This window comes from Pagrus pagrus, assembly GCF_965226575.1.
Source record: "Pagrus pagrus genome assembly, chromosome: 10".
Lineage (NCBI taxonomy): Eukaryota > Metazoa > Chordata > Actinopteri > Spariformes > Sparidae > Pagrus > Pagrus pagrus.
The window spans coordinates 30889110-30916914 of record NC_140194.1 but is presented as its reverse complement, the minus strand read 5'-3'; the positions used below and the strand labels follow the sequence as shown (position 1 = coordinate 30916914).

Here is a 27805-nt window from a genome sequence, read left to right as displayed (position 1 = left end):
GCTACGCGGCACCTTGCTGTTCTCAGCGCTTCTCCTTTTGATGCAGACATTCGTTTTTAACCGACGTCATCGATACATCCATCAGTAAAGTGCAGGTCAGCGTGTCCAAAATGCCTTTGCTAGTGACAGACTACTCGTGGACACAGACAGACTCGATGGTTTACATTAGTGTGCCTTTAAAAGGAGCCAAAGCTGAGAAAGTAGACATCCTGTCTACAGACGAGTACCTCAAGGTAAAGTAACACGCTAACACAACAGCTAACAAACAATTACCGTGTGTCACTCAGTCAGCGGTATGTGCCTTTATGTCGACTAACATAGTCAACATGTAGAAATGCACGAACAACACAAATAGCATGTAATACAACAACAGAGCGCTAGGGTAGAGTTCTTGCTCTATCAACACGTTTAGCTATATCACACACAACTTCAACTGTACCATGTAGCTGTATTGTGTAGGCTACAGTGAATTGTGTAAGCTACAGTGAAGCTGTATTGTGTTGTATTGTGTAGGGCTACAGTGAATTGTGTAGGCTACAGTGGAGCTGTATTGTGTAAGGCGACAGTGTAACTGTATTGTGTAGGGCAGCAGTGTAACTGTGTTGTGTAGCCTACAGTGTAACTATGTTGTGTAGCCTATTGTGTAGGCTACAGTGTATTGTGTAACCTACAGTGTAGCTGCATTGTGGAGGGCTACAGTGTAGCTGCATTGTTTAGGGCAACAGTGTAGCTGTATTGTGTAGCCTACAGTGTGTGTTGTGTAGCCTACAGTGTATTGTGTAGGCTACAGTTTAGCTGTATTGTGTAGGCTTCAGTGTCGCTGTAACCTACAGTGTATTGTGTAGACTACAGTGTGGCATTTTTGTATAACCTACAGTGTAGCTGTATTGTGTAGGCGACAGTGTAGCTTTATCGTGTAGGCTACAGTGTATTGTCTAGCCTACAATTTAGCTTTATCGTGTAGGCTACAGTGTATTGCTTAGGCTACAGTGTCTTGTGCTGGCTACAGTGTATTGTGTAGGCTACAGTGTAGATGTATTGTGTAGGCTTCAGTGTCGCTGCATTGTATTTAACCTACAGTGTAGCTGTATCGTGTAACCTACAGTGTATTGTGTACTACCTGATACAGTGTAGCATACACAATACACTGTAGGTTAGACAATACACTGTAGCCCACACAATACAGCTAAATTGTAGGCAATACAATACAGGTACAGCTACACTGTAGCCTACCTAATACAGCGTAGCCTACACAATACGCTGTATTAGGTAGGCTACAGTGTAGCTGTACCTCTCCCTATGCGCATACTGAGTGAGTGCTGAGCAAGACTTGCGCAAGCAATTAAAGGTCCCAACTCTTGTCCCTACTATAGGCAGGATTCATTCAGTGATTGAAGCAAATATTATAATAACATTAATTGAAGTTTTACAGTATATAGAACGAACATTGAAGGCTCTGAGCGAGCTGTGCTGTGATAAACATGGAACAACAACTTTTCTTTGACATGAAACAGTAAATAATTAAACCAGTGGGGACCTGTAGTGCATGAAGCAAATGTCTCTACCTTATTCATGTAATATCTATCCAGTCAGAGTACAGTTGCCTACACTTTAAATAAAATAAGATAGACAATTCCGAGAAATGTGACAACAAAGAACTTTAACCCTGAGGGATCATTTACAATAAAGTGCTATTAAAAACGAAAAAATAGGCTACTTACATTCTTGGTGCTTGTATAAAAAAAGAAAAGAAAGGAAAAACTGCATTTTATCCCAGTGTCACTGATTGTCAGGCTCTTTTAGTCCACTGTCAATGTCGGGTCTTAGGTCTCAAGGCCTACAGGTTATTTGCCAAAAACACAAGAAAGTCCACATGTGAAGAGGCCAGTGCCGATCTCTTTTTATTCACTATATTCCCAGCAGAGGAAAAGACGCGTTCAGAGCGCACTGAGGATCCGGGGGCGGAAAGATATATCTTTGCCATCTGGGCGACGTGAGAGTATCTCCCAGAGCCCAAAGTTTTCCACCACATGAGAGGGTTTTGTATTGGAGACTCTTGTTCATACATCGACATCTCTTTGAGAAGCAGCAGACTGATGTTCTGGCCTGACTCTGGCCTGTCCCTGAAATACGTGTCTCCGAAGAGATCCCCCATAGCCGTTAGAGCAGTTTTCCCAGCGGTTTGCTGATCACGGGGTTGTCCGGCACCGGTGTCACTGCCTGTGCCTCCTGCCACATTTACCTGTTTCATCTCCTCCAGTATAGTTGCCTGCACCTCCTGTCTTTGTTCCTCTTTTAAATGAATGAGGCGATGAAAGCGTGGATCCAGGTAACTAGCTTTGTTCAGCAGCATAAATGCGCCCTTTTCCTCACTATACCGCTTCTCCAGATCGGTGATAATTTTTGTCTTCATCTCTGACAATGCAGGTGGTTCTGGTTCGTCTGGCGTTTGCTTGTTCAGTTGCGAGAGAAGAACATGTTTTAAAGGCGGTACAGCCGACGCAGTTGGACATTTGTCAGTTGACAGCGCTTCTGTTGCCACTTTGAAGGGTTTAAGAACCTCTTGTACCTGTAGTAAATAAGTAAATATAATATGCGTTGATATTAGGTCAGGTAGGTTTGCATTTGTCCAGTTTATTAACATTCACACAAAGTAAATTAGGGCCATCATTCTACCTATTTAACAAAACAAGAGAGGAAGTTTTGCATTTGTCCAACCTATTGCAAATTTCATACACTCTCAGAAATAATGTGTAAAATGTGTACCTTTAAGGGTCCAACAGCTTGTCACTGGGGCAGTACCCTCAAAGGTACACCTATTGTACCCATTAACATGGAAACATTTTTGTACCCTTCCTGTTAGTACCTCATGGGGACATTTATGCACCCTGGGGTACAAAAATAGACAAACACTCTAGGAACTAAAATGTACCCTTGTAAATGGTACAAATTTGTTCTCTAGAGGGTACAACCCCAGTGACAAACCATTTGTACCTTAAGACGTCAAATCTGTACTCCATACAACATGAAATAGTCAAAAAAATGTTTCAGATAAATAAATAAATTGAATGAAACATCAGTAAAACATCGATAACAATCGATACAATATAATTTTCAATAAAATATTTCAATACAAATTCATAGAATACAAATCAATCAATACAGATCATTTAGCTTGTAAAAAATTATGTGATGTCATTTCCAAAAACATCCTTCAGTTTTGTCAGAAATTCACAAACCATCAAGTTTAAAAAAGGCAAACTCTCCCTTTTGATTTTAGGGGCAGTAACTATATCAACTATGTCACGACAGAGTAGGTACACATTCCAATAACTGCAAGTGGGGGGAACACGGTGTCCTATTAAGAATGGCAACAGTCTAAAATGAAACCATTTCTGAGCAGCAGACCCTGAAATTCCTGAGCCATGCATTAGTCGCCCTGTCAGTTGTACTGGTCTGTTTTTTTTGTCATTTTGACCAATTGCTAAATGCTGTAGTTCTTCGTTTATTTCTTGTATGGTTATGTGTTTCTCTTTGTGTGCTTGGCACACAACTAGTTTCAGTACAAGTGGGCTGACTCCTTCGAACAAATCATGCATAATATCAGGTGGAAATGCTTTCGTCACATCAAAATAATTTAACTCACTCCAGCCAAGTTAATTGTGTGTGCCACACATGGTATGTTCACTGTTTCAAGATGTCTCTCCACTGCATTGACATAATTAGTGGCATTGTCCATTGTTACGGCAATCACAGATCCCCTTATTATGCCATAAACATCCACGATCTCTTGAATGCATTCGCCTACATGCTCTGCAGTGTGGCTTTCCGTAAGCTCTTTTGTCTTAAGCACATAGTCGTGCATTTCCCAGTCACCTGAAATCCAGTGGGCCGTTGCTGTAACATAGGTTGTTGTTGCTAGGGAAGTCCACCCATCCGTGGTAAGAGCCACATCTTGGTCTTTGAGTAACTCCTTTATATTGTCTGAGGTGCTGTTATAAATTTCTTCAATCCTATTGGTGATTGTTTCACGGCTCGGGATACGGTACCTCGGTTCCAATTCTTGACAAAAAGCTTGTGGCGGGCGGTGAAAAATATGAGTCGAGACGTGGCTGTTTAGTTGGAGTTCTAGACATCATGGCATGCTAATTTCGGTGCACATTTTAGAGATGTGCCCTCATGTTGCTAAGCTAACTGTAGCTTACACAGCTTGCATAAAACTTTATCTTGAGTCTCCGCATTTTTGCCGTCTACTGACCAAAATCCGAAGTATTGCCAAATGGGGCTTTTGAGGTTGCTTGGAGTCCAAACCACTCTCTCTGCTGCCGAGTTGGGCTCTGAATTTCTTGCCATTAGTGTTTTTCTCTGCCATCTGCATCTGCCACGGTTTTTGTCTCTCACTTTCATCAACGAGTGACGCTGTGCAAGTGCGACTCCTGTGACCTGTCCCTGACCCGTCATGCAGTGCAGCCGCTGATGTGTTTTTTTCCACAGTCGAATATTAATTTTCACGATGGAATCTCTGTTTTTTTTTTATATTTGAATATATATTCGATAATAGAATATTCGTTGACAGCCCTAGTAGGCTACAGTGTATTGTATAGGCTACGTGTAGCTGTATTGTGTAGGCTTCAGTGTCGCTGCATTATATTTAACCTACAGTGTAGCTGTATCGTGTAACCTATAGTGTATTGTGTAGGCTATGCTGTATTAGGTAGGCTACAGTGTAGCTGTAGCTGTATTGTGTAGGCGACAGTGTAGCATCATCGTGTAACCTACAGTGTATTGTATAGCCTACAATTTAGCATTATTGTGTAGGCTACAGTGTGTTGTGTAACCTAGAGTGTATTGTGTAGGCTACGCTGTATTAGGTAGGCTACAGTGTAGCTGTATTGTGTAGACGACAGTGTAGCTTTATCGTGTAGGCTACAGTGTATTGTCTAGCCTACAATTTAGCTGTAGTGTGTAGGCTACAGTGTATTGTGTAACCTACAGTGTATTGTGTAGGCTACAGTGTGGCATTATTGTATAACCTACAGTGCAGCTGTTTCATATAACCTACAGTGTATTGTGTAGGCTACATCGTAGCTGTGAAGCCCACAGTGTAGCTGTGTTTTGTAGGCTTCAGTGTAGTTGTATTGTGTAGGCTAAAGTGTATTGTGTAGGCTACATCTTAACTGTGTAGCCTACTGTGTAGCTGTATTGTGTAGGCTTCAGTGTCTCAGTATTGTGTAACCTACAGTGTATTGTGTAGGCTTCAGTGTGGCATTATTGTGTAGGCTACAGTGTGGCATTATTGTGTAGGCTACACTGTAGCATAATTGTGTAGGCTGTATCGTGTAACCTACAGTGTATTGTGTAACCTACAGTGTATTGCGTAGGCTTCAGTGTATTATGTAGGCTACAGTCTAGCTGTATTGTGTAGGCTACAGTGTAGCTGTATCGTGTAACCTACAGTGTATTGTGTAGGCTTCAGTGTAGCTGTGTTGTGTAGCCTACGGTGTAGCTGTTTTGTGTAGCCTATAGTGTATTGTGTAGGTGACAATGTAGCTTTATTGTGTAGGCTACAGTGTATTGCTTAGGCCACAGTGTCTTGTGCTGGCTACAGTGTATTGTATAGCCTACAATTTAGCATTATTGTGTAGGCTACAGTGTATTGTGTAACCTGGAGTGTATTGTGTAGGCTACGCTGTATGAGGTAGTCTACAGTGTAGCTGTATTGTGTAGGCGACAGTGTATTGTGTAGGCTACGTGTAGCTGTATTGTGTAGGCTTCAGTGTCGCTGCATTATATTTAACCTACAGTGTAGCTGTATCGTGTAACCTACAGTGTATTGTGTAGGCTATGTTGTATTAAGTAGGCTACAGTGTAGCTGTAGCTGCATTGTGTAGGTGACAGTGTAGCTTCATCGTGTAACCTAAAGTGTATTGTATAGCCTACAATTAAGCATTATTGTGTAACCTACTGTGTATTGTGTAGGCTACAGTGTGGCATTATTGTATAACCTACAGTGCAGCTGTATCATGTAACCTCCAGTGTATTGTGTAGGCTACATCGTAGCTGTGAAGCCCACAGTGTAGCTGTGTTGTGTAGCCTTCAGTGTAGTTGTATTGTGTAGGCTAATGTGTACAGTGTAGCTGTATTGTGTAACCTACAGTGTATTGTGTAGACTAAAGTGTAACTGTATTGTGTAGGCTACATTGTAGCTGTATTGTGTCGCTGTATTTTGTAGGCTACAGTGTATTGTCTAGCCTACAATTTAGCTGTAGTGTGTAGTAGAGCCCGACCGATAAAGGATTTTTAAGGCCGATACCGATACAAATATTTGCTGATTTAAAAATACGATATTCTGATATATCGGCCGATAAAAAAAAAAATCCAGAAACGCGTAACAAAACATAAACAGATTTCCGTAACATTAGTTATTTGTAGTTATTTATGAGTCCTCACTGAAATAATACGATAATGCAGTTTAAAAATAAACTTGTTTGTTTTATTCACACAACAGAACAGAGGAACATCAACATATATTAAAGTTCTGATAAATAAAATGTATAAAAATACAAACTTAAGATATGAAACTCAAAGTCCTTTGAACAAAAACACAACAACAACAAAAAACCTTAATAGACTTGGTAAGGTTCATAAATAAAACTCAAGACTGGGGAAAAAAAATTCTGTTAAGTTCTATAAGTCCTGATAAATAACAACAACAACAGCAAAATATAAACTATATACAGTATATGAGGTAGTGTACTGAATCAGTCAGTCCTCAATAGCTCCAGTCCAGCAGAGGCAGGTTGTAGTACAAGAAGCAAAGTTTCTCTGAATCCCCCCCTTCAAAGAGCTTCGCCTATCCTCATAAATATTCCCTATGGTGCTGAACACTCTTTCGCTCGCCACAGAGGTGGGTGGACAGGAGAGGTACTGCCTTGCCAAAGCTGACAGTCTGGTGAAACGGTTGGTGTTGTGTTTCCACCAATCATATGGATTTCCACTCTTTCTGTCAATGACCGGCTCTCTGAAGTACCGTTCTAGCTCTTCGATGATCCCCTCTGGTTCCACTGCCTCACTGGTGGAAGGAAGGAGCACAGTGTCGTAAAGCGAGTCTAAGAGACTGGGTACTTCTTTCTCTGTTCTCGGCCTTTTGGGATCGCTCTCCTCAGATGGAGTTTCACTGGCAGAATCTGGTGGACTGGTCTCCATAGCCTCTTTCAGCCAGGTTTTAACTTTTGGCAGAATTTCTGGTACCAAAGGACGCTCTTTGTATCGTGGGTCAAGGACACAGGCAAGCACCACCTTTTTAGAGTCCTTAACTTTTGCAAACCTTTTTTGCAAGCTATCCAGCATGGTTTTTCTCATGGTTTGAATACCCCTGGTGGTTGGCCCCTCCGACTCCAGTAAACGGCGTAAGACTGCTGTGCATGGTAAAATGCAGGATGTGGATGAGTCTGCTCTACTGAATTCCAGTGTCACCTCCTCCAGTGGTCCAAGGGTCTCTGCCAGGTTCGATGCAATGGACCATTCCTCTGCTGACAGACATGAGAAATGTCCATGGTCGCTAGCATATGCAGTGATGGCTCTTTTTTGTTCGATCATCCTCACCAACATGTGTAGTGTCGAGTTCCACCTCGTCTGTACTGCCTGTATGATAGAATGCTGTGGGACACCTAGCTCCTCCTGAATTTTAGACAGCCGTTGCTGTGCCGTAACAGAGTGGTTGAAGTGTGCAGCAATTTTCTTGAGCTTTGCCAGAATGTCCACCACCACTATCTGGGAACTGAGGCCATCATTAATTAACCAGGTGCGGTATGTGAGCACTGCAGCTCAGGTCTGGCATCTCAACAAGGCGCATGCCTTTCACCATATTTGCCCCACTGTCCCTGAGCACAAGCATGACCCGCTTCTCATCAATTTCCCATTCCTCAAGCATGGACAGAAATGTCTCTCCAATGTACTGTCCTGTGTGGGCCTGTGACAAGGATTTAACATTTAAGACAAGTTGGACCCTTTTCCAATTCTTATCAATGAAATGAGCAGTCAAGCTCATCAGTGCTTCGTTTGAACCTGACCAACAGTCAGTGGTAAAAGAAATGCTGTTTCCTGCATTTTCAACTGACAGCAGTTTCTTTATTTTGCTGAGGACTCCTAAATCTCGTCCATCTTCTTTGTAGGGAAAAATTTCTCTGTTTTTAATGGGTATCTGGGCTCTGCCTTGGCCCTAACCCTTTTAAACCCTGCACCCTCAACAACTGCAAAAGGCAGGATGTCAGTGGCTATCATCTCCATCAGTAATTTGTTTTTTAAAACCTACAGTAATGCCAGTGTGGCATTATTGTGTAGGCTACAGTGTGGCATTATTGTGTAGGCTACAGTGTAGCATAATTGTGTAGGCTACAGTGTAGCTGTATCGTGTAAACTACAGTGTATTGTGTAACCTACAGTGTATTGCGTAGGCTTCAGTGTGGCATTATTGTGTAGCTGTGTAGGCTACAGTGTAGCTGTATTGTGTAGGTTATGCTGTATTGTGTAGACTACAGTGTCACTGTATTGTGTCACCTACAGCGCATTGTGTAACCTACAGTGTAGCTGTGTTGTGTTGCCTACGGTGTAGCTGTGCTGTGTAGCCTGCAGTGTATTGTGCAGGCTACAGTGTAGCTGTATTGTGTAATGTACAGTGTAGCTGTATTGTGTAGCCTACAGTCTATTGTGTAGGCTACAGTGTAGCTGTATTGTGTAGCCTACAGGCTATTATGTAGCCTACAGTGCAGCTGTGTTGTATAGGCTACAGTGTAGCTGTATTGTGTAGTCTAAAGTGCCATTATGATGTCTAAACTAATTTAAGCCAAACATTCTTTAAACAGGTTCTGGTGTTTGTCTTCATACAGTACCCAAAAATGTTTTCCACATTCTCTCCTGTACAGGTGCATTTCTCACCGTACCTATTTGAAGCCTTCCTGTTTGAACCTGTTGATGAAGTCAGAAGCACAGCAAAGGTTGGAAACGGAGTTGCAGTAATCAGTTTACCAAAGAAGACCAACAAAGTGTGGGAGCATCTGACGATAATTAAAAGTAAGAGCGTCTACCCTGTATGTAGTCCTTTCACTAAACTGTTCAGCTGCACAATTCAAAGGCATACGATACAAGAGGTAGTATGAGGAATTGCCAGCAACCATAGCCAGTGTGTCAAAAATAAGATTTTCATTAGCTGTCACTGAATGAACAAACTGGCCGAGTTATGTATTAAGACAAACCTGTCGCACAGAACTGTGCTGTAGCTGGAGAAGACTTTAATATTTCAGCTTTCAGAAACATTTTATGTTCAGGACTTGCTCTTAATTCTACATTTCCGAAATCCCCTTCATTGTCTAAATATGTGAACACATAGGACTCCAGTTTTTATTTTGTTTTTAATATACTTTCACACAGAACAATTTACAGAATAGACATAGACATAAATCTGTAGTGCAAATGAGCACACACTGAATGAGTATTAGACTGCACATAAAGTGTGTGGTTATGTACACTATATGCATGCCAACATGTCTATATTCAATGCATAAAGCATGTAGGATTTAGCTGAATGTATGTGGATGATACAGTGTACAGTGTGTATTTCAAACTGTAACTGTATCATTTATAATTTGTAGGTTAGTGGGTGTTTTATGAGCACACACTGAATGAGTATTAGACTGCGCATAAAGTGTGTGGTTATGTACACTATATGCATGCCAACATCAGGGCTCGAAATTAACGATGTCCCGATGTCCCGGGGACCATAAAAATTCCTACTGGGACACAAATATATTTGGTCCGGGACAATGACGGGACAGTGGAAAAAAAATGTCAACTAAACTTCGAAATGGGTGTTGTTTACAAAGTCATTAAATATGAGTATCTAGACGTTACTTTGTCGTTTGAATAATTTAATAAAAAAGTGTGAGCGGCGAAACTATAGAAGGCTTACGTTCTCGCGGCACCTCACGATAGGCAGTTAGCCTGTTCGTGCAAATGCATTCTGCGTCATCCACTCTGCTGCTGGCTGCTGCTTGACTCGCGCCAATGCAGCATTCATAGAGCCAGAGCGATGGACCATCATTAACGACAGGTGGTTTAATAAACAGCCCCCTGATGCAAGCCCCAATACTGCCGACTCCCGAAACGAGGACATCCCAAGTCCTGGTCATGATTCATCGTCCTCCCCTGTGGTAAGTTAGTTGTCTTAACTGTCAGTGTTAGCTAGTGCTCAGCGATAGCTAACGCTCACTCAAACAAAATGCTCAGTTCCCTCCTCCGTATATCTTTGCGTTTCCCTGAGGTTGAGGACTATAATGCAGAGCAGGCAGTTGAGAAGTGGTGGCAAAGTGGTCAGAGAACATGTCGACCCATGTTCAACGACTCTGTGTGAGACAAGAAAAAACATCTCCGCGGCGGTCAGCCGTCCTGACTGAGACTTCAGTGAACTTTCCCCCCAGAAAACAGCATCGCTCCCCGCGAGTGAAATAGTCAGACAGCGTCCTGTTTACTGATGGCGATTATGTAACTTTGTACGAAAAATGTAACTTTGTCACTTTCCAGGATGTTTGGTGGGTCAGGATCTCAATCACAACACATTATAACAGCATCCATGTCATTATAAACAGTCAGCGGTACATGTTTAGATATAGGAGGACACCGGGAAACACCTTGAAAAAAACACACACGTCATCATACACGTCATGATGATGACGTGTACCGTCATCATCGCCGGCTTTCTGTGTGAATTATACTCTGGTTCGTCTTTTGCGCCGGAGCTGCTCGGCTCTGTGTGAACAGCCAGCGGCGGAGAAACCGATAATGCGGCGTCTCTGTGTGAAAAGGGCTAGTAACTCATAGGTTACAGGGAGCACCTGAACAATGTGTTGTGTTTTTGGGTCTTGAGGTGTATGTGAGAGAGTGACACATCAAGACAGAGAGGAGTGTTGTGTAGGAGGGCAGGAGTAAGCAGAGTAAATGTGAAGGGGGAGATCTGGTGGGGTGGGTGAATGAGTGAGAGCAAGATGATCGACGTTCATAAATGATAACAGAAGATAAAATGATATTCCTATAGTACTACTGACTTGTAATAATAACTTGTAATTACAACTGAAAAAAGATACATTTATTAAACTGTATTATGGAACACAGAGACCATACAGCCATAACATATTGAATTGAAAAATAAAACTATCAGAATTCTTTAATGTTGACATAATGATAAATTAGTCTGGATATTGAGAAACAATAGAAAACATGTCTTAAAACAACTCCTTTCCCTTCTAGTCTAGGAGAGGCAACAGATCAGACTGATATTCATATGTTTAATAAAATAAGTATTTTAAACTTACATGGTGGACCATATAAATGGTGGTGTGATGGTTAAGTGTGATGGTTAAGTGACAAAAAAGGATCAAATTATATGTATTCTGCATAATTGGGGGGGCGACGACAATAATTTAAATTTGGGACACTGTTGGTTATATCCGGGACAATACAAAGTAGAATTCGGGACAGTTGTGGGACACTGAGGAAAAAAGTTAATTTCGAGCCCTGGCCAACATGTCTATATTCAATGCATAAAGCATGTAGGATTTAGCTGAATGTATGTGGATGATACAGTGTACAGTGTGTATTTCAAACTGTAACTGTATCATTTATAATTTGTAGGTAAGTGGGTGTTTTAGTGTTACTGGGTTATTGACACTGATATCAACAACACGGTGATGACCTGTGGAAAGTAACTGTTGTTGTGTCTGTTTGTTGTGGTGACCGGTGCTTTGTAGTGTCTACCTGAGGAAATAAGTTGGAGCAGGTTTTGTTTATGGTGTGATGGTCTGCGGAAATGATTCTTGACTGTCGTCGCACACATGACTCAATTAATTTGTTCCAAGTCTAAAGCAAGTCAAGTTGAGTCATACTCATTTATATTTTGTCAAGTCAAGTTGCAAAGAGATGTTTCCTGCAGAGCTGGGAAGGTTGCAGAATTGCCCTCACTGTCATCACTGTAATTTCACAGCCTCTCCTCCAGACATCTTCACTCACCCTTTTATTGATGGCATCTGACTTTTTGCTGTTGTGCTTTAATGCAATAGGGAATTTGGGTTTAGGGCTGTAGCTATCGATTCTTTTTGGAATCGATTAATCTAGCACTTTATCGATCGATTAATCGATTAATCGTATATATATATATATATAATTTTTTTTTTGCATTTTTAAACAACCAAAACAAATAATGCATGACGAAAATGATGTGGCTGTAAAATGATCAACCATTTGGCTTTTATTTCTTAAAAAAACAGAGGTATTTCTTACAACTCAAACATTTGGCTCCAAAACTTTATTGCAATTTACCCATTTAGTGCAAGTGCAAACAATTAAATACAGTTCACAATACAATACAGTTTCAGCTTACTGTAAAACATGTATAACATGTAACACTATGAATCAATACAAACTTAAATAGTAACGGCCATTTTGCCTTAGTGTTGTCTTATACAACATTACAAAAAGGGATTGCACCTTCTAACCACCTACTAACAAATAATATATAATCTCTGGGATAGGCCTATTTGCTATGGTAACCTAGCAACCTATGTGTGTGCACGCATGCTGTGTTATATATAATTTTATGTTATACATAGCACCAAATCACAACAGAAGTCATTTAAGGTCACTTTTCCTATAGAACCGGTCCGGACCGTGTTCGTTTAATTAATAATTTCTTCATCGTCGCGCATCTACAATTCTCCGCCGCTCTGTTTTACGAAGGGAGGAGCTCCGGACCGACGTACAGTAAACAAACACACGTGCACACACACTTACAGACAGACAGAGAGAGAGAACATGTCACGTCGGTCTCAACTGTCTGTAAAGCAGATATCATATCTACGTTTTTTAAACGCGCACAAACTGATTCTGCTCTGGCATGTCATCTCGAGCCTTCGCAGTTCTCCGTCGTGGTGGCGGATACGCAATGCAATCTCCCCCGGGCTGCTGGAGAACCGGCGTGAGGACGTGAGTTTAGAGGACCAATCACAGCCCTTGCCGTCTCCGTTTCCCCTCGACGGAGTGACGGACACTTAAAAAATCTTTCATGCGCCCGGAGAGGCTCTCCGACGATGGCTCTCTGTGTCCGTGTACGGCACTTTACGCAGTAGTAACAACGGCCCGTGTGGAACATTCAAGATCTCTGCGCGTCACAGGAATTTAACGACGCTTCGAGGCAGAGTTTTTGCCTCGACCAATTTTTGTAATCGAGTAACTCGAGTAACTCGATGAATCGTTACAGCCCTATTTGGGTTATATTGTCTATCAATGATAATGATTATCAGCGATAATTATTCATTTTGATAGATATTAAGATCCAATTACGATCTAAATACATTAGATCTGTTCAGGAGCACCAGCCTTGAAGAAGGGACATGATAGCCAATTCAATAATTAAATCTCATCAAGTTAGCCGTATAGCAAAGCAAACTATCAATAACCTGACTACACAGAGATTACAATAACACCCAAACAGTGAACAAAACACCTAGATGGAGCACATGTGCATTACATCAGCCAGTTAAGCAGTCCTGTGCTTAGCCATGCTATGCTATGCTGTGTGCTATCAAGGCCCAGTTACACATTACCAGTCTTTGAAGAAAAGGTGCTGATGGGTCCTTAGCTGATGAGGAGTACATTGTAATTCCAATGTTGAACGGTGCTGTCCTTGCTGTGCAATGGCCGATGAAAGACGGTGGATGGAGGAAACTGGTTGCTCCTTTCCTTCGCAGGGGTAGCAGCTTGGTGCTAATTCGTTGCTGCATTTTCCTCGGATTGTGGAGTTAGCTGGCAAGCTTTGTGTCACAGCTGCTGGTACTAACTGAGCTGGTGTACTGGCAGGACCTTGCATCACTGCTGTGGGGAGAAGTTCTGTGGGCCTGCTCGAAATGTAGCTGGCAGCTCTCAGCAGCTGTTGGCCCCAAAAGAATCCAGTAGAAGAGAACTGGTAGCCAGCTCCAAGGGGGCAGAGCTGGAGAAGAGCTCTGAAAAGCGAAGAGGGCAGGCAGCACAATGGGAGAAGAGAGAGAGACAAAAGGAAGGAGCTGGAGTTTTGACTACCTGGTCAGTGGGGGGTCTGTCACCCTGACCAATAGTAGCTCAAAGCTGGGTCTCTTGGCAGTCTTTGCACCTAGGTGAAGGGGAATTCTGGGGGACTGAGTCCATTTTGAAATCCACAATGAACAACTTCATCTGTGGATCCCAACATTGCCTTATTGCTACTGCCAACATGTCTAGTGTCTGTGTTGGGAAAAACGTCTTTGGTATAGAAAGAACATGGAAGCAATAAACACATATAGTGATAGTGATGCGTAGCATTCACAACAATGACAACATTTTCAAACATCAGCAGACTAAAAAATCACTCATGGACCGTATGAATTAAGGTGTCTGGTTGCACATGGCCTACAGGACCTACATTAGGCTCTAAGATAAATAGAGATCCCTGATAACCCTGAGCTAATCATTTCAAATATCTGCTTCACCTGATTAAAAGTATGTCATACCTTTACATACATTTAATTTACCATTATAAATTGATGTGTTTCAGATGATAAAGAAAAACAGAGGACGATCAGAGAAAAGGCTCTGTTGAAATACCAGGAAAGGCTTTCTTTAGAGTCTCGATCCAAGGCAGAGAAACAGCATGCAGAGAAAAAATATGCACTGGAGACAATGATGAAGGTAACTTACTCAGTGACTCCACAATCTACTCAGTATTCACATCACCAAGTGTCCAAAATTACCTTCAAAAGTCTGCAGTAAAATCTAGAAGCCTTCTAGCTATATATGACTTAAGGTCTTATAGTCTTTGTTTTTTTACTTGATCCCAGCTTGAAAAGGAGGAAAGAGACAGTATCCAGAAAATGAAGGAGACTGAGCGAGACATCACCACAGCAGAGCTAGCAGCATGGCAACTGAGACAGAAAGAGGAAGCCCAACGCAAACATCAGAGTCAGAGAGACGGTCAAAACAAAGTGAAAGTCATGACAGAGAAGCAAGACAATGGATGTTCAGGTGGTGGAACGGTCATACCGGGTAAGTAATTAACTGTGCGATCAAAGTAGCTTCTATATTAGTTGGTTTTGGTATGTTAATGAACATATTCCTGTGTTTAGATCAACAAGCCAACAGTGAAGCAAAGAGCACAAAAAAACAAGCAGACCTGCCTGCTCCAAGACTTTCTGGAAACATTCAAGTCACATTTACCCCACGAGTTTTTTCAACAGCGCTCAGAGAATCAAGAGTGCCAGAGGAAGAAGAGGTGAGAAACACGCATCAACATATTTCTGTGGAAACTTGCAGCACAGTCTCATTCACATTTGTGGACTCTAAATAGATCAACGTTAACTATCAGGCAATCATCCAAAGAGGGTGAAAGACACCAGTCTAGAATTAGGACAGCAAAAATCCTCTCACTTTGATGCTCGATCATACTGTACCTTCAACTGTTCTGCGTATGGTGACTAATAACATTTTTTGAAAAGGAATACAGTTTTTCTGTTTTAACAGGGCAAAAATGTGTTTACACAATCAGTAACCACATGTAGTGTCATTGAAGCTTCACAAAGTACACAAATGCATGTTTAGAAAAGGGCAAATACTGATTATTAGTTATCAAGGAGTCTTGCAGTAAACATAGAAAAAAGAAAAAAAAGATCATCAAAATCTAGAATAATCAGTGATTGAATGTAACGAAGTACAATTTACCCAAGTACTGTACTTAAGTACAATTGTTAGTATTTCCATTTCAGTTTATACTTCCACTCCATTTATTTAAACTATAGTTAGTTGTGCAGCACGGCTGCACAGTGGTAAGCGCTGCAGCAATAAGGTCCTGGGTTCAAGACCTGGTTGGGGCAGGGCCTTTCTGTGCGGAGTTTGCATGTTGTCTGCGTGGGTTCTCTCTGGGTACTTAAACGGTTACTCTAAATTGTCCGTAGGTGTGAATGTGAGCGTGGATGGTTGCTTGTCCCTATATGTTAGCCCTGTGATGAACTGCCGACTTATCCTGGGTGTACCCCGCGGTTGCCCAATGTCAGCTGGGATCGGCTCCAGCCCCCCCGTGACCCTGAAAAGGATAAGCAGTTTCAGATAATCGCACACGGCACATCAGTTTGACTTTATTGATTATTTGAATCTCTCAACAGTTATTATTTCTGTGTTATTATTAAAGAATATAGAGAATGGCATTTTTGGCAAGGGGCTGTGTGCAGACACAAATTCAGTCTCTACAGCTGTTAAAGCTGACGGACAGCTGATGCAGCTATGAACAGCATCAATCACAATGCTTCACATGACACTTCAGAGGACAGGATGTCTCATTTCTCACAAAATACATTCCTTCTTCTCCTCTCTCCTCCCACGGTTTCCTCGTGCTTCTCCACAAATCCCTCGCAGTGAGGGAAATGAAAATGCAATTTAGGGGGAAATGTAATGTATCCTGTGATTACAGAGAGAGAAAGGATGCTATATCAGAGCCAAAGTAGCACATTATTGAATTAATTTATTTTATCACCAATCAGACACAGGTACTTATAATTGGAAAAATGCTGAATATCTGACTCGATATTAGGCCAGGCCGATAATCAGGCTATCCCTAGTTATGAATAGGTATTATGGCATGCCCTCAAATATACCAAGTGTATTAAATCTTAGCATGCTTAAGAATACTCGTACCCTGACTTTGTACACTTTAAGTATATTGCTGTGTATGTACTATTCATGATTGATTAGTTTATTTATAGTCTACCTTATTTGTATTATAAGTACATTAAAAAAATATTGTTCTCTTGCAAAGTTATTCTTCTGGTTTATTTCTTTTATTGTTACTAAAAGTTTGAAGTTAATTATCAATATACTTTAGTATTACTCTGCTGTACTACTTTGTACATTACATTATATTGTAATTAATGAAATATGTCCACTTTCCTTCCTGTAAACTCCTCATGGAGCCACCTGTAAATGCATCTCTGCTCCATACATTTCTGATTAGTGAAGATCATTTGATCAGCCGCCATCATTTCAGCTTCCCAAGAGCTGTGCTGCCAGCGGGGCTGCTTCACACAGAATGGAGGCCACAGGCTGCTAAAGTAATGCTTTCACTGCTGATTCACACTAGACTCATCACTTGCCACTGTCATCTGTCAACATCAACTATGATGAATTGTAGCACAGCTTTTGTTGATGCATAAGCCATGAGTCTTTTATGGTTCAAATGAAGACATTTCTTAAATATAGAAAATTATTAGAACATAGCGTTTGTCTAATTATAATATTTTATTAACCATATTCTTTCTGAGTGGAATTAGTACTAAGATTGCACTTTATATATTCCAACCAACTAGTGGCTCAAAAAACAAGCTGAAGCCAGACGTGCTGTAAATGCAGATGTTGAGGAGCTGAAGGACCTGAAGGGGAATGAGAAGAATTCTGACTGGTTAAAGAACAAAGGAGAGTAAGTCAAGTCTCCTCTCAAAACTGTTTAACAACACTTGTTTTTTCTGAACCATAAACACTAAAGTGACTCTCTCCTTCAGTAAATGCTTTGTGACTGGGGACTACCTGGGTGCAGTGAATGCCTACAACCTGGCTATCAGGCTTAACAGAAAGATCCCAGCTCTGTATTCAAACAGGGCTGCATGTCATCTCAAGTTAAGAAATCTTCACAAGGCCATTGAGGATTCCTCTCAGGTCCGTACTGTGTCTGTGTTTTACATCATCTGCTCTCCACTGCATGTTACACACATTAAAACTGCATTTGCTGGTGTCTTGAAACTTGCTAATAGCAGCAGCACATAACTTGATTATTAATATCTGGAAATTCTGTACAAGGAGAGAGAATATAGAATGGAGTCATCTAGTCTGCTCACTGCTGTGTGCGACACTGTTGTAATGTTGCTCCTAAATTAAAATTCTACTACTGCAGCCTCTATAAAGTCTTTAAAGTTAATTCTGACACACAACTTCAGTGGCAGTAACCAGGGATTTATTACTTTCAGGACTGAAGCCGATGATTGAGCCGATGACTGATTAGTAGTGATCAAGAAGCCCAAAAGCAGATATTTGAAACCAATATACATCTGCAGTAAAAATTAAAATCAAAATTTAGAATAACCAGTGATTGAATAACTAAGTGCACTTTACTTTAAAGTACTGGACTCAAGTACAATTTTTAGGTACTGAAATCCTTAAAGCTGCTGTGTTATTTCCTTATTAAAATGTGCGTTCAATAGCTCTGCATTCCAACAGTAATCACTGTTATGGAGTGTTGATGAAGGTTTTCAGTCATCCAGGTCATGGTTAGTCTAAGTGATGTATCGTAGGCAACTGGACTTGTTTCAGTTTTTGAAAACTTTTCAACTCTCATCCAAGAGGCTTTTTTCAGTTCTACAGGGCCAAAAGGATCCTTCAGAGGGCTCAAAACCAGCTACTCAATGAAAGAGGTGACAGATTTATTTCAGCATCAATGCACTCACTGCTAAGACTGACCAGACATTTGAGGAACTAACATCACTACTACCAAGCAACGTCCTGGAAAATGTCTTCAAGTTTGTTAAGAAGGCACAAGCATCACAACATACTAGAGGTAAGGAATGGCAGACACGAAAATAACAAACTTTACAGGCACGTCAAAGAAACAGAAGCTCTCACCTGGAGAAATAAGGACATCAGCAACACAGCACATTCGGACAAACAAGAGAAGTGGGTGAAAAACTTGTCCAACAGAGAGCTCACCCAACTGGAGAAGAATGTTTTGCCAAAGGACTGAACTTTGCAGGAACTCCAGAACAGATACCGGTAGTAGATCTCATCACAGCAACAGAGTCAGCCATCAGAAACAACAAGCTGGCAGACACAGAGGCAGAACAGCTACAGTTGAAGGTATCAGCTGCTCTTGCTAATGCAAAAGCACCCCCCTCCAGCTTCACTACTGAGGAAAGGAAGGCCCTGGCATCACTCAAAAGAGACCGGCACATCACCATCTTGCTAGCAGACAAAGGGAGATGCACTGTAGTGCTAAACACAGCAGACTACCACATCAAAGTCACTGATCTGCTCAGTGATACTAACACCTATGAGACTCTGAGGCGAGATCCTACCAGTAGCTACAAAAAGAAGGTTATAGAATATTTGCAAAAACTGGAAAAGGATAAAGCCATTGACAGGCCATCATATGACAAACTGTACCCCGGGGAAGACATCCCATGTATCTATGGACTCTCCAAGATCCACAAGGAAGGAGCACCACTCAGACCCATCACCAACAGTATTAACTCAGTTACCTATAACATATCCAAGCACTTAGCCAGTATTCTAGCTCCTTTGGTCGGTAACACTCAACACCACATCAAAACCTCACAGGATTTCACCAACAAGGTGAGAGAAATAACACTGGACCTAGATGCAACAATGGTTTCTTATGATGTTACATCACTCTTTACATGCATTCCCACTCAAGAAGCGGTTAAGATGGTGAAGAAACGCCTGCTACAGGACAGCACTCTGTCCAGCAGAACCAGCTTCACCCCAGACCATATTTGTGCCTTGCTTGACCTCTCTCTGACGACCTCCTACTTCCTGTCTGCACTTCTTGGACTGTGCAGTACACATTGGAGAAGACAGAAGCCTCAACATTGAGGTGTACACAAAACCTACATACACAGATCAATACTTGCTGTTCGACTCTCATCGCCCACTGCAGCACAAGCTGGGGGTCATCAGAACCCTACACCATTGTGCTGAGACCGTGCCCACTAAGTCAGAGGGGAACAGAAGGAACAGAAGCACATCAGGGGAGCACTTAAAACCTGTGGCAACCCAAACTGGACCTTTGTTAAAACCTGTAAAAGATCCAGAGCAGACAGAGAGGAGGAGACGAGAAAACAAAACATCTTCATTCCTTATGTCGCAGGAACATCTGAGAAACACAGGAGGATCTTTAATAAACATCAGATACTGGTTCAACCTACCAACATGCTGAGGCAGAAACTCCATTCTAAGAACAAAACACCCAGGCATAAACAGAGTAATGTAGTTTATGCTGTTCAATGCAGCCAGGACTGCACAGATTTGTACATTGGGGAGACAAAACAACTTCCCCATAACGAAACAACACAGGAGGGCCAACTCCTCAGGTCAAGACTCTGCTGTCCACTTACAGCTGAAGGAGAAACATCATTCCTTTGAGGACAACAATGTAAACATCTTGGCTAAAGAAGACAGATGGTTCGAAAGAGGAGTTAAAGAATCCATCTATGTAAAACTGGAACGACCGTCTTTGAACAGAGGAGGTGGCCTAAGACATTACTTATCACCCACCTACAATGCTGTACTGAGTTCTCTCCCCAGACAGCTTAACAACCATTCACACCTGGGCTCACCTAGCCTGAGCAACCCACATGAAGGCCAGTTGGGTCAACGACCCACAAGAGATGAGAGGTGAAACATCTTCAAGAAACTGAAACAAGCCTAGTTGCCTACGATACAGCACTTTCAACTGTTGGAGTGTTTGTCCAGTAACCCGTGTCTCTCCTCTCTCTGCTCATGCAGTAAAAGAGAAAATACATTTTCTGGTATCCCTGCCCACTTTTATCCAGTTGGGACAGAAACTCCATAAAGGGACAGTCCTATCTGCTTGATGAACACACACAGGACTGCTAACTAGAAATCAGGAAGTTAGCTAATATGACGGCAACGCTTACAGCAGCTTTAAGTATTTCCATTTTCTTACACTTTATACTTTCACTCTACTACATTTATTTGATAAGTTTAGTTACTAGTTACTTTGGAGATTAAGTTTATTCGGTGTTGATAGGCTATTACTTTTGACATGTAACCAATCAGATAGTGTTGACGGTGGGGCACTGAGTGACTACAGACAGAGAAAGAATGCTGCATTGTAGTCAAAGTTTCACATTTTCAAATTAATTTATTTTATCAGCAATCAGACACAAAAACTGCAATACTGATGATTGGAAAAATGCTGATTATGGGCCCCCTGGCCAGGCAGATAATCAGTCCATTCCTAGTACAACGTGGAGCTCTATGCACAAAGAAAGATGATCTATCTGGCTTTGGTTACATAAATAAAAGTTGACAATAGGATCAATGAATTGTTGGTTTGGGTCTGCACATTAGATTATCCTACATGACACTGAAGGGCACACTGGCCCCTTCTCACTTAATAAGACATCATTGTTGATATTACGAGTTCCACCTGAGCTTTTCATTAGGTAAACATCACTGCATGATTAGTTGTGTTTTTCACCAGCCTCCTTTGTGTTCATACGTAACTTTTTGTGTAACCATTTCCTTGCATTTTCAGCATGAATGAGAGGCAAGATTTGATAATATCGTGAAAAGAATTGTGCACGTGTCACTGGGCAAGCAAGCACTGTAAAGACTGTCAAACTGGTACTAAGTTTAGCAGATGGTGAATTTTATTATTAGACAGTAAACTGGATGTAAATGGGTTAATCACTGACCAGTCAATATCTCCACTGATTTTACACATCAAACACTGTATAAAAAAATAAAAAAATAAATAAATTGGGGTGTATGAGCTTACCAGACCTCTGGATCCTGCTCCTCATAATGCTCTCCTTGGTCCAGTTGCAGTGTGGGTACTGTAGGCGCCAGGTTTTGAGAAGGAAGAAGAAGGTTTGGAATCAAACAGAGAATATCTTTGATCGTGTTGCATGGATTTCTTTGTCCTTCATGAGTCCTACAGTATCATAGCAGTGTATTGATGTTCCCAGAGAGTGCTCTTCAAATGTTAAAGCAACGTTTGTATCTTGAAGCTGGTTGAGTTTTTAGAGTCTCTGTTTTAGATTTTGCTGTTGATCCTGCAGTGTGCTTAATGTGAACGTAGTGTTGAACACAACATAAGTTACTCCGACTACACAGACATTTACTCACAGTGCCATGTTTATAATCTTTTCAACACTTTGATTTAGTTTCTACTCTCTTATATAGCTTTTCTGTAAAGTTGAGATAAACATCATGTTTCTCTGCAGGCTCTTGATCTGTTGACTCCCCCAGTTGCTGCCAACGCAGCTGCCAGAGTCAGAGCCCATGTTCGCCGTGGATCTGCTTTCTGCCAGCTCCAGCTCTATGCAGAAGGTTTGAACAGCATCAGTTAGTCTTTCTGATTTGGTACACTGGTCCTATACACTTTAAAATGTTATCTTTGAACTTTAATGACACTCACTCACAATGATTGAAGTCTAAACATCAACACTTTTTGCTTTTGTGTTTAAAGATATAATGGTGTAGTAACAATAAGTCATTGTAGAATGCTTGAACATGTTTCTACCTATTCTGTGCAGTCAGCTGATCGACCTGTGACATGTTTTCGCAGGGTTACAGGACTACCAGGCTGCTCTAAAGATTGACCCTCACAATGAAGCACTGCAGGCAGACACGCAAAGAATCAGAGACATCATTCAAGGCACTGCAGCTCAACCTGAGACACAGTAACACACAGAAAATGCACTGTGATGCTTGTTTCTGTTATCCCTTACCCAATAGATTAATACATGATAACAGAGAACTCAAGGCTGCTGTGTATCTGTGACCACACAATCACACACCAACTGCCTTATTGGAAGCTGGGACAGGTATGTTTGTGTGGAGAACACAGTGTGTTCTACTCTATGATGCTGAGTTCATAGAAGATACTCTATCAGTGTGCACAGAGCGCCCTTGTGTGGTTAAATGTTACACCTAAAGTGAAATGCAAATGATGGATGTTTATGTGAATTCATAGAATTATTTATTTTCAATATGAATTTTACATGTCAGCTTTTTAGTACTAGTATGCAGGTTTACACTGAGTGTGAATATAATAAAAGCAGACACCTTCAGTTCTTTCAAATGTCTGGCCTTTTGTGCTAGTGCATTTTAGTACATAAAGACTTATGCAACCCTGAGCTGGCGTGTTTATCTTTCACTATATCATATAATGTCATTTTGACAACATAGTTTTCTTATTGTTTTAGTAACTGGAGTATGGTCAGCTAAAACTAAAAAGAAAGACAAGAAATGAAAAACTTTGAGCTGTCTCCACCAAATTCTTGTTAGGGTCCATACACTAGTTAATGTTTCCAAGAACTTTCATTTCCACCATGTAAATAAATAGTATAGTGAGGAGATTTATGACATCTGGTATGCTTTGTAAGCATACAAAGGAATGCTTAACTCCAAAATTTGACATTCAAATTGTGGCATTGTTATTTTGGACACAGTTGCCAAATTTAAAGGTAGTTTTGAAACCATTATTTACCAGAAGGTATATTTGAATATGTAAAATGTATCATACCAAATTTAAGGATCTGAATCCTTCATCCACCAACGGTACATCAGTGTTGAGAGACAGAAAAATGTTAACAGATGTAGACACAACTAAATGTTTGTTGTCAGCTAACCTCCAAGATCAGAGGCTTTAAGTTCACATCAGACTGACTGCTCACAGACCATCCTCAGTCCACCCTGCTCCCTCTACAGTATTTTATGACACTGATTTCACATTGAAGGGATTTGGACATTGCTTCTCCTCTTTGTAAAAGCAGACTTTTTGTAAAGGCCTTTATTGCCGTGAATCTGAAGTGCAAATTGAGGTCAACTGATCAGACCACACAGTGGGTCAGGACCCAGTGCTGCTGGGTCATGGGAAGGCTAGTGTGAGTCTCCAGATGATTCTGGAAAAACTGGTGGTATGGTGCTTTCTTCTTTTTATTATTCTGATAATAGCTGCAGGATCTAACATGCTGCCAGAGCTTTATTGAATTCCTTTAGCATGACATAATGCAGACCCCATAACTCAGTGCAGGTTAGTAGTCTAACAAACAAAGTATAGCAGCTTTAAAATATGGGTCCACAGAAAAGATGTTTTTGTCAGTGCACTGATCTCAGGAGATCAGAGCTCCAATCCTGCCAAACATGTGAGTGTGACTGTGAAGTAGCACTTGAAGACCTCGACCACACACTCTGCCCTCTGTCAGCGGACACAATTGAAATCTGTAAACACCCCGCAAAGCCGCTTTTCTTATTTTTTTCTTCTACCAATTTTCTGTTTTCTCTAATCTCTTAATCAAATGTGCCAAAAGCTCCCCAAAGAATTACCAAATGGTTGAAATTTAGCGTCAAAAGAATAGCATCATTAAGAGGCTCTGTTTTGTAGTGGAGCTGCAGTTTGAGTGAATGATTGTCAGTGAATTACTTCTCCCAGCGTTTGAAAAGATAAACACAATTCCAGCGTGCAGAGACGAGCGTGAGAGCTTAAGTGTTATTACAAAAGATTAATGCAAGTGCTTGGAATGGAGCGAATGGAGACACACACACAAGGTCGTGCTAGGAATTCACTGGACGACTTAGCTGTGGGACGAAAGGAAGACATTTACGGTTACACTTTATTCTGAGAGGACTCAAGAGCAGGAGACAACACAAATACCCTCAGAGGCACAATGCAGAAATGTTTTTTGATATGGACAGTCGCTGGCAAAAGTTTCCATCCACTTGTAAAGAACTTGTACATCATGGCAGTCCAATGATTTCTACAGCTCTTTTGTTAGCTTCCTGGCACGGACTTGTTTCTTCAGCACAGTCCACATGTTCTCAATGGGGTTTAAGTCAGGACTTTAGGAGGACCATTCCAAAACCTCAATTCCAGTCTGATTTAACCATTCCTTTACCACTTGTGATGTGTGTATGGGATCATTGTCCTGTTGGAACATCCAACTGCACCCAAGAGCCAATCTTCTGCTGATGATTTTAGGTTTTCCTGAATAATTTGGAGATAATCCTCCTTCTTCATTATTTCATTTACTTTCTGCAGAGCACTAGATCATTATTGAACCAAACTTGTGGTTCAGTAATGTGTGTGGGTCAGTGCTGCCAGATGGGGAATGTTAAACTATTGATGCAGAGGCTTGAAATTATCATCATTTGGGGAAAATTCTCGTACCTGAGTCATAACCACAAGAATAAATGGGCATAAATGTGTAATATTACAGAACATGCATTCAAACTCATTGCCTACAAATCTACCCACATTGTTTTTAAAAACAAGCTGATGTATCAATGTTAGTGGAAGGGGGTGAATAATATACTCATGACTCTGACAACTTTCAATAGCCCACTATTACAACATTAGAAAACAAGAAAGCACGACTGGAGCCTCATCATATTCTGCATGAACAGTAAAGGCCATATACTCGGCCAGTTAAATACACGACTCGACTTGAATGCAGCATACCATAGTGAGGAAAGTTAGTAAAAGTAAGAGTAAAACCAGCTACAGATAGAGCCGTCACAAAATTATTGTACATTGTGGCTTTTTTGGCCTGCTCTGGCTTGGCAAAGGATTGGCAGCTGAAATAGGTGTCCAACAGGCTTATACCAACTCTAAATCCAGTGAGTGAGACTTTATCCAGCAGACGGCATCTGTTTTTAGCAAAAAAACTGATGTAAACCACCTGCTCAGCACCAAACAATAGATAAAATTAGCAATGAGCTGGTCGTGCATTTAGCAGCTAAACAGTCCAAAAAGAGCTAAAAGGAGAGGGAGTATCATGAGGTCACCTGAAACACAGGAGAGTGATAATAGTCTGCCCTGAGCAGCAGCAGGACGAATACCCCCATGGAATCCAGACACTGGTGGTGGTGGTGGTTGATGACTCTTCTGAGATGATGAAGCTGGTGAATCTGCAAAGATGGGGAGGTGGAGGGCACGCAGAACAGCGGCATGAATGAACTAGAGGCAGGACACAATGGTTTTTAAAAAGACAGCAGCAAGATGATAGGCTAACAGTGAAGGTTTGTCGCTGTGCTATTAGACAGATGTGAGCAGCTGATATCGATTGACGGCGCCCAGATAATGACAGGCAATTATCATGAGTGAAAGGAGTGAATGAAAGGAAACAAACTAAAGACTGAGCATGTGAAAGACGTGTCTTCCTGTCGGAACTTTCACTAGAGCTTCATGTTGCAGGATGTGTTAATAGATAACTGTTTGCTGACTGTGTGTCAGCCATGTCACTTCTGAACCTTATAAGGAGATAACACTGTATGTTCATGTTGTGTCCACAACTTGTTGTTCTAGATGTGTCTAAGCTAGTCCACTATTAAAATAATGCTGCCTTTAGTATCCACAAGCTGCAGCAAGTTCTTTATAGACTCCTGCATAGATTTTCGATCAGTGGTAAATCCTTGTTGTGGTTACCCAGAATGCCTGCTAATTATCAGAAAAAGTAAATGTGTGTGTGTGTGTGTGTCTGTGTGTGTCTGCGTGCATGCGTGTGTGGGGGGGGGGGGATTCCCCTCCTATTATTGTGTGAGCTCAGTTTGATTGACAGGTGGTCAGCCCTCCTGGCTGGGTGCTGGAGCTGACTGACCACTACCATATGGAGGCCTTTATCCCTGCACGCTGAGCAGGACACACACTGCTGCCTCTGGACACCACTCTTTAACCCATTTAACACACTCTAACAAAGGAAGTGGACCCCCATGTATACATGTCCCTGCACCAGAGAACAGCTTGGAATTTAACCAGCTCCTGGGGTCCAAAGTTAGGGCCAGTTGGTCCACACATGACACTGACATTTATAAAGAAGAACTATGATTTCATTTGAAGAAATTGTTCTCCGTAACAGTTTTTTACAATTGCTTTCACAAACTTCTACTTTTTCAAAACTCTTCAGACAGTCTGCATAACTGAGATCAATGTGGATTAAACTGTGGATCACTTTTCATTGCTTTGACACAAAATGCATTCAGTGGTCACATCTCATGAAACTTACTAAACTCAACCATCACCAAACCAATATTGGCTGATATATCCACAGTGAATTGTTAACTTCCTGATATTGCTATCAGCACCAGAAACTGAGAATCAGTCGGACTCTAATTTTTATATTACTGTGGCTATGTAAAGTTAATATTGTGAACATTTTAGCAAACTTTTGCATTTTTACTTATCTAGCATATAAAAAGAAACGTCAACGTTCATTCAATAAAATGTTGACTTAACTTAGGTGGCAATTGACTTCAGTCACCTTTTTGAGCATACAGTAAAAGAGGCCTCAGGTGACCTCTGCTGTGTTTGGGAAAATATGGAGCAGCAAGGAGCAGTTAGGGACCCCTTTCACCTCACTCATTCTCATGTGTCCTCTAGGTCTTGACTAATACTAATATTGATTGCTGCAGCTGTGATCATTCATTTTTTGCTCTTGTTCAGAGCAGATAACTAATTCAGTTATTGGCCTTAACAGACACAAAAATTCCAATACCACTCAAAATTTCCATTTCATATATTTTATTGACTACATTTCACAGCCTGGCGGTACATAATGAAAGTAACACCTCAAATTTCAATCTAACATTGATCCTCAGTGAGAATGTCAATTTGCTGCAATAATTCAGAGAAAACAAAATCTACTTAAGGCATCACAGGTCCAGTTTACATAGCAGCTTAAACTGACCTGCTGTTGTTTCTGTGGTGTTATACAGAAATGATGTTTTCTTATTAGTGTGAACAACAAACATGCTGCACAAGTTCCGCTCAGATTTGTACCGTCCTCCTTCCTTCCTCCTCCTTCCTCTTCCCTCCCTTTCTGCCCAGCTGAATAACCACTAAAGGTAAATTAGTTTATAATGACCCTGCACCATCCATACAAAACCTGATTAGACACGCAACCCTCTGCCTAATGAGCTGAAAAACGGCTCTGTGTGTGTGTGTGTG

The 27805-nt window shown here is 41.2% G+C and overlaps 1 protein-coding gene across 2 annotated transcripts; it reads left to right on the top strand.

The window, feature by feature from the left end:
• Positions 1–22997, top strand: dnaaf4 (dynein axonemal assembly factor 4). 2 transcript variants are annotated; one of them, XM_084364601.1, is made up of 9 exons: positions 1–233; positions 8925–9072; positions 14615–14748; positions 14898–15102; positions 15183–15328; positions 17412–17521; positions 17604–17757; positions 22083–22188; positions 22427–22997. In XM_084364601.1, the coding sequence occupies exons 1-9, from the start codon at positions 111–113 to the stop codon at positions 22543–22545; spliced, it is 1245 nt and encodes a 414-aa protein (XP_084220727.1). In that variant the 5' UTR covers positions 1–110; the 3' UTR covers positions 22546–22997. The 2 variants fall into 2 exon arrangements, with proteins under 2 accessions (XP_084220727.1, XP_084220728.1); XM_084364602.1 differs by lacking the exons at positions 17412–17521; positions 17604–17757.
• Positions 22998–27805: the final 4808 nt, after the last annotated feature.